The 15,167-nt window shown below is 39.6% G+C and overlaps 1 protein-coding gene across 1 annotated transcript in view; it reads right to left on the reverse strand.

Moving 5' to 3' along the window:
• Positions 1–4,451: 4,451 nt before the first annotated feature.
• The window catches only part of tmco3 (transmembrane and coiled-coil domains 3), a 47,801-nt gene continuing 37,085 nt past the window's right edge, over positions 4,452–15,167 (reverse strand). Inside the window, exons 10-13 of the mRNA XM_052013978.1 lie at positions 12,118–12,268; positions 8,656–8,735; positions 7,641–7,790; positions 4,452–7,525 (exon numbers count right to left, since the gene is read on the reverse strand). Of these exons, the coding sequence (XP_051869938.1) occupies positions 7,412–7,525; positions 7,641–7,790; positions 8,656–8,735; positions 12,118–12,268 (495 nt within the window). The 3' untranslated portion in view covers positions 4,452–7,411. The remainder of the gene's footprint in view (positions 7,526–7,640; positions 7,791–8,655; positions 8,736–12,117; positions 12,269–15,167) is intronic.

The following is a 15,167-nucleotide window of genomic DNA, read 5'->3' on the forward strand; positions in this document are numbered from 1 at the left end:
CCATCTGGTGTGCACTTGGTTCAAAGATGGTGACATTATTTCTGGCCTTTGATTTAATGCATTCAGGGGGTACCTTTCCTTTAGCTCTGGAATTGAGAATATCACCACCCTCATTTTGCAGCTAAATGCTGTCTCTTTATCTCATCCATGCATGCGCCCCCCCCCCCCCCCCCCCCCACCCCCGCACATTTCCTTCCTTGAAATGGAGATACACAGTCTGCAATAGCCAGGCACAGTTTGTGTTCTCAGCTTTAAGGAAAAAATTCCCAGTGCCCTGCAATCTGGAAAATTCCCTGTTTAAATTCAACTTTGGACACCATGTTGCAGAAAGGACAGGCAGCCAAAGCACAGAGTCGTGGAACCTCACCAAAGAAGGACCAGAAGGAAAGCTCCGGACCGAAAAAAGAGATGGGATTGATTACATGGCAACATTGAACCAGTGATAAACACCTCATGAAGACCTACAGTTCGCCCACTGGTGTAATGGATAAGGCACTGGTTTCCTAACCCAAGGATTGCCAGTTCAAGTTCCAGTTTGAGTAAGTTAAATGGCCAGACAAGACTGTACTGGCTGCTTGAAAGACCAGAGGTGCTCAGTCTCCCATCCGCACTTTAATTTGTACTTTTGTTAACCTTCTTCCTAACTCTCTGTTTTAAAATTATTGATGGAAGTTAACTGAGTGCATTCCAGTGTCTGAGTGAAAATAATTCTCCGTATCTCACATTCAGAGATGTCCCAATTGGTTTCAATCTGTCCACTGTTTATTCACCTACTTGAGAGAGGGGATACATTTTCTCTACCTGCTCCTTCAGACTCCCAAAAGAGGCCACTGACTCTGAGCTGCATTACACACAAAGTTTAGCGAAAGGACGCACTCCTAAAAAAGGATGGTGGTATGGCCTTGCCTAACTTTAGATTATATTATTGGGCAATCAATATTAGATATTTAATTTTTTGGATAAAAGATTCAGATGCAATTCAACACCCCAATTGGGTACACCTTGGGTCCCAATCAGTACTTGAATTTTCATTAGCTTCTATTTTAGGAGCTCCACTCCCTTTTGCACTTACCAAATTAAGTAAACATATGATTAACCCAATTGTTAAACATACAATACGAATATGGTTTCAATTTCGTAAATTTTTCGGATAGAATAAATTTAATCTATCAAGTCCCATTCAATCTAATTACTTCTTTCATCCATCCAGAGTTGATTCAGCGTTTTCCATATGGAAAAGGAAGGTAATAGTATGTTTTCATGATTTATTCATTGATAACTGTTTTTCATTCTTTGAACAAGTACAATTTGTCTAGATCACACTTTTTTCGATATTTGCAGATTAGATATTTTTTAAAAGCTACTATACCCTCTTTTCCCACACCTTACAAAACTGAAATTACGGAAAAAATTTTCGGTTTTAATCCTTGTCAGAAGGGCTTGATAGCAATAATCTATGATCTAATTATGAAAATTCATTCTGAACCACTGGACAAAATTAAGAACGAATGGGAAAGTGAACTCCAGACATCTTTACCTACAGACTTGGAAGAAAATTCTTCAGTTAGTTAATACATCTTCAATGTGTGCCAGACACTCTTTGATACAGTTTAAGGTAGTTCACAGGACCCATATGTCAAAAGATAACCTAGCTCGTTTTTATCAACATATAAATCCTATATGTGACAGATGTAAATCGAATGTGGCTTCTTTTACACATATGTTTTGGTCCTGTCCTCTTTTGGAAAAATATTGGAAAGATATTTTTAACATTATTTCAAATGTATTGAAGATTGATTTACAACCTCATCCTATCACTGCAATTTTTGGATTACTAAGGATAGAGTCTGGCCATCTATCTGCCTCCGCTAACTGTATGATTGCCTTTGTCACATTAATGGCCAAACAATCCATTTTGCTTAAATGTAAGGATCCAATACCCCCTACTACTTTTCAATGGTTCTCTCAAACTATATCATGTTTAAACTTGGAAAAAATTAGGAGTGGTACTGTTGATCCTTTGCTTAAATTTGAGGAAGTTTGGAGCCATTTATTCAATATTTTCACATGATATAGATCCCCTTGTAATAACCTTTCAACTTAGAGGAATGGAGTTGACAACATAATATTGCTCTGTTTCTACTGAGAAATTTTAGTCCAGTTTTTTATTCTGTTTGTTTTTTTTTGGATTTTTAAAAAATTTTTTTTTCCTTAGCTTAGTTTGGTTTGATATACTGTTTATAAATTTTCTTATTGTTTTGGGGATTTTTTTTTTCTTTCATATTTTATAATAAATCTTTTTCTTTCCTTTCTTTTATATTATATTCATTCACTAAGAGATCATTGGATCTACAGATTTTTTTATATACTTTATTGTTTTTTATGATTATCCATGCCATGATTGTTCTCCCGATCTTTGTATTACATGTACAAGCATTGATGTTATATATTAATCTGTATTAATTTGAAAACTAATAAAAAGATTGAAAAAGAAAAGGACACACTCTAGGGTTGCTGCCATAGCTTCCTTGAGGAAAAAGTAGCTGCCACCAATGCATGGGAATAAACTGGCTCATTACTAATCAAAATAATGAACAAGCATTCGGATCACACTATGTAATCACATTGCCTATTGGAAATTTTTCTTCTTAGGCAGTCTCTCGAGGTAGAGGGTGACGTTTCCACTTTGGTTCTATGGATTCCAAGTTGACTGATGAGGCTAATACAGGAGTGACAGATTTTTCTATAGATCGGGCAGGTGTCTGACAGGGTGAAGGGAGGGTCACTCATGAGATGGTACACTCCCTCCATCATTTATGCATGTCCCGCATGTACTCGCACTGTAGAGACTCGAGGTTCACAATGTCATACTGAATGCTCATTCTCAAAGGAGCATTCGTAGGCCAGAGATTTCCAGGAGTCAATAGGGATGTTGCATTTCTCGAGGAAGCTTTAAGTGTAATCTTGAACCTTATCCTGTGTCTTCTTGTAACAGAGCTTGGAATAGATTGTGTTTTGGGCATGGCCTTCGCAGCAGAGCTGGCCATGTGTGATTATGGCTTCCATGCTGGGGGTGTTGGCCTTGCAATGTCACGCACAAAGACTTCATACTCACTTGGGTCCTTTGAAATAAGCCACTATCTTCCTGATGCAGGGTACCAGCCCAGAACATTGTCCATTTCTTTGCCTCCACAGATGCTGCTTGATTCGCTGAATTCCTCTAGCTGTTTGTTTTTTGCTCCACTATCTTTTATCAACGGACTGTTGGTTCAAGTCCTGTTTATAGAATGAGTCTGCTTTTAAATAAGCCTTCATATATGAACCAGAACTTATTTTAATTTTGGAATATTTAAGATTTTACTTTATATTGCTTTGGTTGGTCCTTATCTAGTTTTTGCAGTATAATTTTGTAATGTTCAATCATAATTTGTCTAGTTTTGTCCATTTTTCAGAAATACAGATAATTTTTTTTCAGGTTTCACAAGAAGGGTTTTTAAATTTTAGAAATATGTTAACTTATCTACCTGCATATGATACCTGTGGATCTTCAAATGATGATGGGCTACATTATAATTAATCTAAGTATGAAAGCCAATCTGTCCCCATCTATCTGAGCTGGGATTCAAGCACATACTATTCCAGGTAAGGGCATAATCATCACGTTAGGTTGTTTCTTCTCTGACTGTAGAAAGTGCAGGAGATTGAAAAGATGCTGCAAGTTTCCTTTGACTCTAAGTTTTCCAATAGGAACTTTGAGTTTGACTGACAATATTAATCTTCTGTTCAGTTTGTCATCTCATCTGCTCATTCAGAATCATTCATTTTCATGCAGTTATTGGGAAAGAGTCAGAGTCAACGTACATAGAAACAGACCCTGCCACCCACCAAGTCCATGTTGACCATTAAGTACCCAGTTATTCTAATCCTATTTATCAATATCTGGTCCGTCGCCTTCTATATGCATTGGTGACTTGACAGCTCATGTAGATAATTAAATGTTGTGAGAGTCTCTGCCTCCACCACCCCCTCAGACAGTGTGTTCCAGATTCCAACCACCCTCCAGGTAAAAAAAAATCCTCCTTAGATAATCTCTAAACCTCTTACCCTAAACATATTCCCACAAGTTTTAGACACTAGTTTAGGATTAAGGTCTGGGATAAGTAGAGTGCAGGGAACAGTTTCCGTTTAAGGGTTACTGGGCAAATTACAGTCAGTTTTATAGTACCTGGCCAATGTTACCATACTTCTATTGTTAGGGTTTGAAAGAGGTCTATGGTCAAATTTACTGAAATGGGCAGATTAAGTAGTCTCAAAGCAAATTGATTCATGCCCAATGGATTAACGAACAGTGCTTGTGTTTAAATAAATAGCTACATTAGAGACATGTTTGAGATAAACAGAGTGATGTAAATTGTAAATTATTAAATTAACAGTAATCCTTCGTCTTTATTTCAAGAATTCTTAAAAGGAACAGTATAAATCACAGTGACAGCCAATATATGATATAAATTGTGATGGCTCAAATGGTTTTGTTATATTCTATATTCATTAAAGTTCTACAATCTCTAAATTGACAGCAGGTTATGTTTGTTCAAATAGATTCATAATGAAAATGCAAACCATTACCAATGACAATTTCCAACAGATCCTACTCATTGCTGCCTTAACCTCAATCAATATTTCATTACGTAGTGCATCCAGGATATCTTACAGCAAGCAGTCAGAAAAACTGAGGAAATTCCTGGCAGATTACTTCAAATTCAGTGCAGTATTAGAAAACTGGTGGCTATAATTCAGAAATGGCAGAGTTAAGTTCTTGATAGCTCTGAAGCAAAAGTATTAAAAACAAAATCCAAAGACTATCAATTTGCAAAAACAGCCATTTTAGGATTGCTTTCTTGAATTCCTTAAACGGAGTTTGGTTTTATCTTACTCATTTTTTTGGGATTTGGGCTTCCGTGGCAAGGCCAGCATTTATTGCCCTTGAGAAGGTGGTGACGAGCTACCTTCTTGAACCTCTGCAGTCCTTTGGGAGAAGGTGCTCCTACAGTATTGAAGGTACAGGATTTAGACCCAGTGTAATGAAGGGCCATTGATTTCCAAATCAGGATAATGTGCAACTTAGCAAGGAACTTGCAGATGGCAGTGTTCCCATTCACCTGCTACCCCTGGTCCTTCTTTGTGGTAGAGATCATGGGTTTGGGAGGTGCTGCTGTCAATGTAGCCTGAACAAGTAACTGCAATGTATTTTGTAGATTGTACGTGTTGCAGCCACAGTTGGTGAAATAAATTAATGTTTCGGGTGGTGGGTGGGGTGCCCATCAGCCTGCAGCTTTACCCTGGTGCTGTAAAGCTCCATGTGCACTTGTTGGAGCTGCTCTCATCCAGACAAGTACAGAGTATTCCATCATAGTCCTGACTTGTGGCTTATAGATTGTGCAAAGGCTTCGGGTTGCCACAAGGTGAGTTAATTGCCTCAAGATACCCAAACCCTGACCTGCTCTTTAGCCATAGTATTGATGTGGCTGGTCCAGGTGAGTTTCTGGTCAATAGTGATCACCAGGAGTTTGATAGTGGAGGATTTAGGGAGAATAATGATATTGAGCTTCAAGGATATTCAGAACTTATTAACATAGACACTGCTGTTTGCTGTAAACAGCATTTTGACATCACTCCTCTGTGGTCCGTAAACCAATGATGTTCGAATTTTAACAAAATAAAAATTGTCTTGACACTGCAAGAAATTGGCGGGTCACACATCACAAACAATTGATGCTGTGTAAATCATTCAGGGTAGAGGCTCATAACTAGGGAAAAGCTATTCCAACTATAACAATATTCTTCTCCTCCCCAACTCCATGTCGTCACCACATCCAAAACTAAGCTACATATATAAGGGGTGGTGATATGAAGGAGCACAATGCAGGCAGTGACATGGAAATGCAAGGTATAGAAGGCAGCAGTGAAATCATTAAGCCTGGTGGGAATAAATCAAGCAAGTGCTCCCCTTTAAAGTTATGAAGGGTGATACATTTTGGATTGGAGCAAGAATGGCCTAGAGAATGAGGGATAACGCTGTGAACAAAACTGTGACAGCACTGTTTTTTATAAATATATAGCGTAGTGGATTGTTATCTTTATAATCACTCCAATCTTTATAATCTCCAGAGAACACCCCATGAAATGTAACCTGTTGCACTGTCTAAAATACATTGTGAAGTGACTTGAGAGAGCATGCATTGTACTTTATCTTGTCCAATAAGTTTGGTAACAGAGTGCAGCCCCTCTGTGCTTCTTAATCAGTGTAAACTGTGTGGTCCAAATAAGGATACAGTTTGGGAGGGTAGGGGAGGGAAGGGCTAGGGGTTGTTTGGAATAATAGCTAGAAACCAGTCCAAAGTAACCATCCAGATATAGTGGACAGGAATGGTCAGGTAGGAAGTGGCATCTCCCTGCCCCACCTGCACTCCAACCCCACACATCTTAAATTATGATAACCATGTGTCAAGGAGTTTAAAAGCTGTACCAAAAGAGACAAGATAAAAGTCAGCTATATTTGCCGAAAAGGATTCCTTTGCATATAACCGTACGATGCACGGACTTCACAAAAAGCCTCAGTGGATTGGATTACAAACAGGTTAGAAGGTAGGACTCAGAAAGTAGGGGTAATGGATCTGTATGTCAGTTATCAAGATACAAGTAGCAGCATTCCCAGATGTCTATACCAGGGCCTCAGCTCTTCACGATATTTAGTATGATTAATGAGGACTTTAGGAGCCAGTTATCCATGGACAGGTGCTTACACTAAATTAAGCATACACTATAGGTAGCATAGATGGGAGTAGAAAGTTATGAAGAGACATGGACAGCATCTTTTGAAATGCAGTCAAGGCAGACAATTAGGTAGAGATTACTCATGATACAGTTGACAACTTTAAGTTCAAGTTCAATAAAGCCTCTGGAACATGGATACAAGCCAATCTGGAATGTACAACTGATCTGATGAACACAGCTCTGCCACCTCCCAATGAAAACATTACCAGCACCTAAAAATCAATACAGACTTATCAAAAATACATCTTATTTCTTCCCTTAATTGGTAATCCACAAAGTACTATAAAGTTCAGCACATTTCAGTGTCATTTTGCTCCAAAGCCCATTTCTTCATTTGAATATCAGACATATGAAGCAACATGTACAAAGCATTCTAGTAATGGATTCAAAGTGACCACTACTTTTCCAGTTGTCACCTAAAGGCATGGGAAATAAAGGTCAAGCTAGGAAAAACAGACTGCCCTATTTCTATTGGTATGGCTTTCTGTAATAATGTCTCTTAAGGAAAAGACAGCAGGTGACAGTGACCTCCAACGTTTAACAAATGAGATGACTGGATCATACTATCCATCTTCCATCATGTAGTTAATCGCCTGTCTGGTTTAGGTGCACATTTCAGAATTGCTCCTCTCCATAATGCTGGGGCAAGTAAAAGGCTTAAGGTAGTGACACTGAGAATGAGAAGGTACACCTGCAAAGAAAGAAGATGTTATCTGCTTTATTTTAGGTTTGTATATAATGCAGTTTTACCACAGTACATCATTGCAACACTTAAGCTAATGCTGAACAATTACGAAATGACCTACCTCTCGAGAGACAATCCCCGACTTACGGGCCCGACTACTCAGAACAAAGGAAAACTCACTGACTTGTGCCAAGCCAGCAGAAACTATCCATCTGATGTACCTGCTGTTTCTTGGGAGAATTAGAGAGAGGACAAGAACTGCTAAGATAAACTAGAAGAGAGAAAGAAAACATTAAGAATGTGTTAACATTACAACTCATGCACCATCCTCAACTACTTTGCACACTCTGGGTCATTTCATGTGTTGCACGGGACTTGTATTCTTAAATTATCAGCAACTGCTTAAAGAGGAACAAAAAAAAAAGCAGCACTTCACCACAGGAGATGGACATTTGAAAACTCTATGGGAACACATAATATTTAAAGTCCTTTAAGACTCAAAACCCAAGTTTGCTGTAAAAATGTGCCTCTAATTTACTTTCTGGTTTCCATGATAAGTTGGAAAGAGGTTCACTTACTGTATATTAAGCTAAAGATGGTCACTTAGTGGTTGGTCAGAGGAAGCAACAACTAGTAACAACCTTAGTTAATTTAAAGTACAATTAACAAGTTAGTTCTTAAGTATAATGTTCATGGGGCAAGAACAGAGAAACTCGGGGGGTAACAATGCACAAATCTGGTAGCTTGTGCCATCAAAGCAGTTAATAAAACACATGTAATCCTGAGTTTTATAAACAGAGATAAGAGTATAAAAAGAAGAAAATTATGCTAAACTTGTATAAAACTAGAGCTTAGCCTCAGCTGGAGTATGGTCTCCACACTCTTCATTTTGAATTTCGTATCATCCTGTGGCCACAGCCACCCTGGCATCCTCCAAAGTATTAAAGGATAGCAACAAATACACCCTCACCTACATCACATAGATTCTAAAAAACATTCCCACAAATAAAGGGAAAACGTTGCAGTTGTAGGAATCCTAAAAACTCAAAACATTAGACAATGGAAATACTCAGGTTGATCTATTGAGAAATGGAAGCTTTGTCAGTCCTCCTCAAGACTGCTATAAACTATGTTACCTTGGATACCACCACAGCCAGTGTAAGGCACATTAGGACAGTCAGTTCATAAAGCACAAATGTTGGGAACACATGAAGACCTGTGAAGAGAAGAATAATTATTTGAGCAATCATTCAAAGCACAGCAAGTAGTTATCAGATACCTTGTTAAAATGATAGTTTACATACTAATTCCTGATATCACTAATCTGGCTTTGTTAACAGTTTAAAAAAACTCAATGAAAATCAAAGAACTGCAGATGCTGGAATCAGAAACAAAGATCAGAAAATGCTGAGCATATTCAGCCAGACAGGCAGCATCTGTGGAAAGAGAAACAGAGTTTCAGGTTGAAAACCCTATGTAAGAGTTAGGAAAGATGGATAATCTATGGCAGAACTGGCCAGTTTTGATGCTAACAAAGGAAGCAAGTTACCAGAAGTCAATAGACTGCAGAAGGCTGCAACACTGCATCTCCTTTAGTTGCATGGAAAAGTGAGAGAAATAGAATAATTGGTGGGGACAGAAGGGTGGACCAGGGAGTTGCAAACAGGACGATCTCTTTGGAATACTACAAGGAGATGGGAGAGAAGGAGCTGATGTGTCTGGTGACATTCTGAAGGGACTGTTCCCTTTGTGACCTGTTGATCCATTCTTCTGCCTCAAACCTTATCCATTCACCCCTTCCCACCACCCAGGGATTCAAACAGTCTTTCCAAGTGAAGCAGCAGATCACTTGCAATTCTTCTAATGTAATGTATTGCATTTGGTACTTACAATGTGACCTCCTCTACACTGGAGACACCAAATGCTGATGGGGTGACCACTTTGCAGAGCAACTGCATTCAGTCCGCAGGGACAACCACTTTAATTCTTCATCCATTCTGACCCATTTGTTGTGGCCTCCTGCAGTTATAATGAGGCCCAACGCAAGTTTGAGGAGCAGCATTTCATCTTCCATTTGAGCATATTGCAGCCTCATTGGTTTCAACATCTTTAAATTTTTAAATTTTTAAAAATTTTATTTACAGCATGGTAACAGGCCCTTCCGGCCCAACAAGTCCACGCCGCCCATTTTAAACCCATATTAACCTACCCGTACGTCTTTGGAATGTGGGAGGAAACCGGAGCACCCGGAGGAAACCCATGCAGACACAGGAGAACGTACAAACTCCTTACAGACAGCAACGGGAATCGAAACCCAATCGCTGGCGCTGTAATAGCGTTGTGCTAACCGCTATGTTACCATGCCGCCCCAGGTAATGTGCTTTCTCTGTTTGTATTGGAACTGGCCATTACTGCTGTAGGTCATCCACCTATAATACTGGATCAGTTTATTTCTCTTCACTAGCATGACGTAATCTGCTGGGCTTTTCCTACAGCTTTGCATCTTGCTGCTTTTACGGTCCTTTGTGCTCCCTTTATCAGTCCGCATCAACTTATCAATGAGACCATCAACAGTTTATCCCCACAGCAATCCTGTCCTCACCCTATCAGAGATATTTCCTTTGTCCTATCGTTCTCTCCTCTACGCCCTCTGCAACTTAAAACTAATTTACTTTCTCTTTACAAGTTCCGACAAAGGGTCTTTGACATGAAATGTTAACTCATGATTCGCACTCCACAGATGCTTCCTGACCTGTTGAGTGTTTCCATCATTTTCTGTTTTGATTTTAAGCTCAAAAATGACATGTCCATTCCTACCATCTTCCACCAGTGTTACCTCATCAAGAATGCTCCTCCTTCCTAGCCCACACCAAGGGATTTCCCCCCTGCCCTCGCCCTTGAATCCCCACTGCCCACAGCAAGGGATGCTCCTCACTCATGAGGGCTCCCCACTGCCCATGCATAGTTTTAGATTTAGGGTAAGGGATAATAGATTTAGAAGATACCTGAGGGGGACTTTTTTCACCCAGAGAGTGGCAAGTACCTGGAATGCACTACTGAAGAAAGTGGTGGAGCAGAGTCATTGACAGCATTTAAGTGCCTAGACTAGCATTTGAATCATCTAGCCTTGAGGATATGGGCCAAGTGCTGGAAGATGGGGTTAATATGGATGGGTGCCCACTGGTCATTATGGATATGGTGGGCCCAATGGCCTGTTTCCATGCTGTATGACTCTATGACACACAGCTTTCCTCATTCCCCCAAACAAGGGAGGCTCCATTCCCCCTCCCTGCATCACGGGAATCTCCTAAAACCCCCTCCAGATCAAGGAGTGATTTTTACCCTGTATCCCCCATGAACTGAGGGCAACTCCTCACCACACAGCGCTACCCTCCTGACTGAGGGATGCTCTTAGCAACACACACTAAGCACTTTACATTTTCTTCACTACATTGTAATTCAAGTTGCAAGTCACTGTACACAACATAGTTTCTGGAAATCAATCAAAGATAATTACAAAGCATGAGAGAAAGTGGATCTCTATCATATTGTTAAAGTTCACATCAGAGATATGATCACTTTATCTTGGATGGATGAACTAGGACTCAAAAGTTGTCACCATGCTGTACCTCAGGCTTTAAAATATATCACTGTTTCTTCAGTGTGACAGTCAATATCCTATTTCCATATCACATAGGAGGCCATTTTAGCCCATTGAGGCTACGCTGGCTCACATTCATTAATTTTCCCTTGTAACCTCTCTCTCCACATTCCCATCAACTCCCTCCAGATTCCACCACTCACCCTCAAACTAGGGAAAATTTACATTGCCCTATTTACCAAACAAACGGCACGTCTTTCGGACATGGGAAGAAACCAGAGCACCTGAGGAAAACCCACAAAGTCACAGGGAGAATGTGCAAACTCCACATAGACAGTACCAGTGGTCAGGATTGAACCTAGGTTGCTGGAGCTGAGGCAACAGCTCAACTGGCTACACCATGGTGCCGCCCTATTTTTGAGAGAACATCATCAGCACAAGGATTTCAGAAGACATACCTTGCTCAGCACAAGCAGCATGGATGCTTGGCGACATCTTTTGGAATATATTTTGATTCTGCTAGAGATTTACAAAGGCAATAAATAAAAAAAAACTGATGCTCAAGCCCTTTGTAAAATGTAAATTCTGTTCTTTGTAGTAATACCTTTGAAGCTCTCAAAGCACAAAAATTAAATGTTCATCTTACTCAATTAAAGATTGTGCAACACTCTTTAGCCAAAAAAAAAGCTCCCTATTAGATCAAAAATGAAAAACAAAAATCAGAGAACTGGAAAATTAAGGATATCCAAACAGTGAAGCAAGATCTGTGTGTTGGAAAGGTAAGACAATTAAAAAAGTATTGTTGGAGAGATACGGTATGTCAGAATTCATTGTTTGCCTACTGGCAACTTATCACGTGTTTTTAATTAAAAAAGTGTAACTATTGTTAATACATATTGTTGTCTGCCTAAATTCCTGACTGTTAATAGATAACTTTTAAGAATAAGTTATAAGCAGCACATCCATTCCCTAATCCCCTTAAAGCACTGTTAATTACCAACTGATGCAAAGAAAATGATGGCCAGAAAATCCCGTATAGGTTCCATACACAACATCACTTCCTCTGCAGCCATGTGACCTTGTGATGAAATTAATGCCCCAGCCAAGAAACAACCCAGTTCCATGGAGACATCCAGCATTTCAGTTACCTGCAGGTGAACACAAAGAGAAAGTTTAAAAAGTGCAATGTAGTTCAAAGGTATGCAGTTAGTAACAATTTAATAATAATGGTAAGTAAAAATAGTAGCACTTTTATTGGTGTATTAATATATAGCAGTAATATACTTGTGCTTAACATTATTAAACATTACTGGCATTCCTAATAAACAAAGCCAAAGCAACAGACAGTCCACCTGCAAAGTTTTTATTAATTCCTCCTCCTGAGTTGCTGTTGAAGGTAATATCATCACCAAGAAAGCTTTCTTCCCGTGACTAACCTTGGACAAACTTGCAATTCAATGCTGCAAAATTTGAATATTAACTCGTGACATATAACTCACTACCACATGTCAACATTGAGGTATGACCTGCAACTCAGCTTTGTGACACTTGGAGAACATTAAGCCCTGTTGTATTTTAGAATTAGCTAGTTTTGGTGCATTTGTGTTCTTAGTTAGGGGTCAATACAGTATATGTGTAATATATTGACCTCAAGATTTCATATGTAAATAATAAGTATGCAACAAAGTAGATTTATGAAAGTATTTATCTTCAATATAAACTCTTTGAAACTAAATTCAAGTTGTTCAATTTATTCATAAACCCAGCACTCAAAACCAAATAATTTAATTCTTAATTGTGTGTATAACATGAGAAGCAGGATAGGCCATTCAGTCCCTGATAACTACACCTCTGTTCAATAAGGCAACGGTTGATCTTTTACCTCAGTGCCACTTTCCTGCACTAACCCCAAACCCCTTCAGTCTCTTAATATCCATAAATCTATCAATCTCTTGTCTTGAATATACCCAACAACTGGGCCTCCACAGCCCTCTTAGGTAGAGAATTCCAAAAATTCATCCCTCTCTGGGCAAAAATAAAATTTTCTCATTTCAGTCCTGATGTTGAACAGCCAACTTTGAGATCTGACCCTTGGCTCTGGACATCCCAGCCAGGTGAAACATCATTCGTGTGCCTGCCCTGTCAAGCCCCAATATAGTATTGCAAGTTTCAATGAGATCATTACAAATCAGAGCAGGAATGGGCAATTCAGTACCCAGGCCTGCTCCCCCATTGAAAATCATAGCTGATCTTTTACTCAACAAAATTTTCCTGCCCTCTCCCCATAGCCCTCGAGTCTGTCACAGTTTTGAATGCAATAAATGTTGTTCCACAAATGATGCCCGCACTGTTCAATGCTAATTTTTTTTTAAAAATCCTTTGCATTCACAATTTTCCCAACAATAGGCACCTTGCACCAGAAGTGTCATTCTAGGCACATCCTTCCCACTCTGTGTCCATCCGTGTCCGTTCTGTAACTTCCTGCACAGGCACCAAACCTTGCTGTTTCCAAACACAGAGTCCTGCACCACAGCCATTCATATCACCCTCCTTTGAATCACCATTTTTCTTGACCAATGCTCTTTTCATCAATTTTCTGCTTCTTACAAGCACTCACATCCTCAGATATTGCCTGACCCTGGAACAGTAGTTACAGGACTGGTACTTACTTTCTTTACTGGTCAGAAAGTGGTCGAATTGGCAAATTCACTCAGCGACCTCTGGTCTTCCAAACTTCTGCCCACTGGCAAATCTGCTCCATCAATGTGCTTCTGGGAGCTTAATCTCCTGGCCTACTAATCTGCAGGCTGTCTGATATTTCAGCAATACAGTATCCGCTGAGATCCTTTGAAGTACCTCAATCGCAGGGCAAGAGGGAATGAGATCACAGGGCAAGAGGGAATGAGATCACCTCTCATTAATCTAAACTCAAGAGGTCATAGGTCTGGTCTGCTTCATCATTGATTTCTTGGATCAGGGTATCAAACAATCTGATGAATGTTCATTGTATTCTTATTGCAAGAACATCCTTCCTTAACGCAGGGAAGCTAGATTTCTACACATTTAGTCCAGGTGTAGTGTCACTAGGGACCTATATAATTACAGCAAGAAATCTTTTATTTTTGAACTCGTAAGTTAAAGATCCTCTCGCATTGAAGGCCAACGCATCATTTTTGCATTCTTACTTACTTGGTGTCCCTGAACATTAACCTTCAATGATTAGTGCACAAGAACATAAAGGCCCCTCTGAACACCAACACTTTCCATTTCACACTTTTGAAAAAATACTCAGCCTTTCTATTTTCCTACTAAAGTGGATGACCTCACATTTTATTCCATCTGCCACATCCTTGCCCATTCACATAACCTGTCTATATCCCCAGAAGCCTTTCTGCATGCTGCTCATAATTACAATGCAGCCCAGTCTGCATCATCTGCCACTTGGATTTATTACACTTGATCCCTTCTTCCAAATTATTAATCTGGACCAAACAGGTAGGGCATCAGCACCAATCCCTGCAGTACCCCAGTCTCCAAATCCACAGATGACCCAACCGTGCTTACTTTCAGTGCTTTGTCCAGTAACCAATCCATGCCAGTATATCGCCATAATCCAATGTGCTCTAATTTTGCTGACTAACCTCGTGTGTCTTCTTCTCGAAGGCCCTTTGATACATTACATCCACTGGCTCACCCTTATCCATTCAGCTGTTATCAACCTCAATAATACCCACATATTTTTAAAACATGATTTACATTTCATAAACCCATGTTGACTCTGCCCAATCCTATTATTATTTTCCAAGTGGGCAGCACAGCGGGGCAACCAGTAGAGCCAGTATCTCAAAGCTCCAGCAATCCAAGTTCAATCCTGACCTCTGATGCTGTCTGTGTGGAGTTTGCCTGGATTTATTAATCCAATAATCATGGCATCTTGAGAATGGAAATTCAGCTTTAAAAACAAATACAAATTCAAGTAGTAACTATGAAGCTGTCAGACTATCATTAGCATTCTACAGAGAAGATGACCTGCTGTCTTCACCTGGT

Source organism: Pristis pectinata, chromosome 4 (genome assembly GCF_009764475.1).
Source record: "Pristis pectinata isolate sPriPec2 chromosome 4, sPriPec2.1.pri, whole genome shotgun sequence".
Lineage (NCBI taxonomy): Eukaryota > Metazoa > Chordata > Chondrichthyes > Rhinopristiformes > Pristidae > Pristis > Pristis pectinata.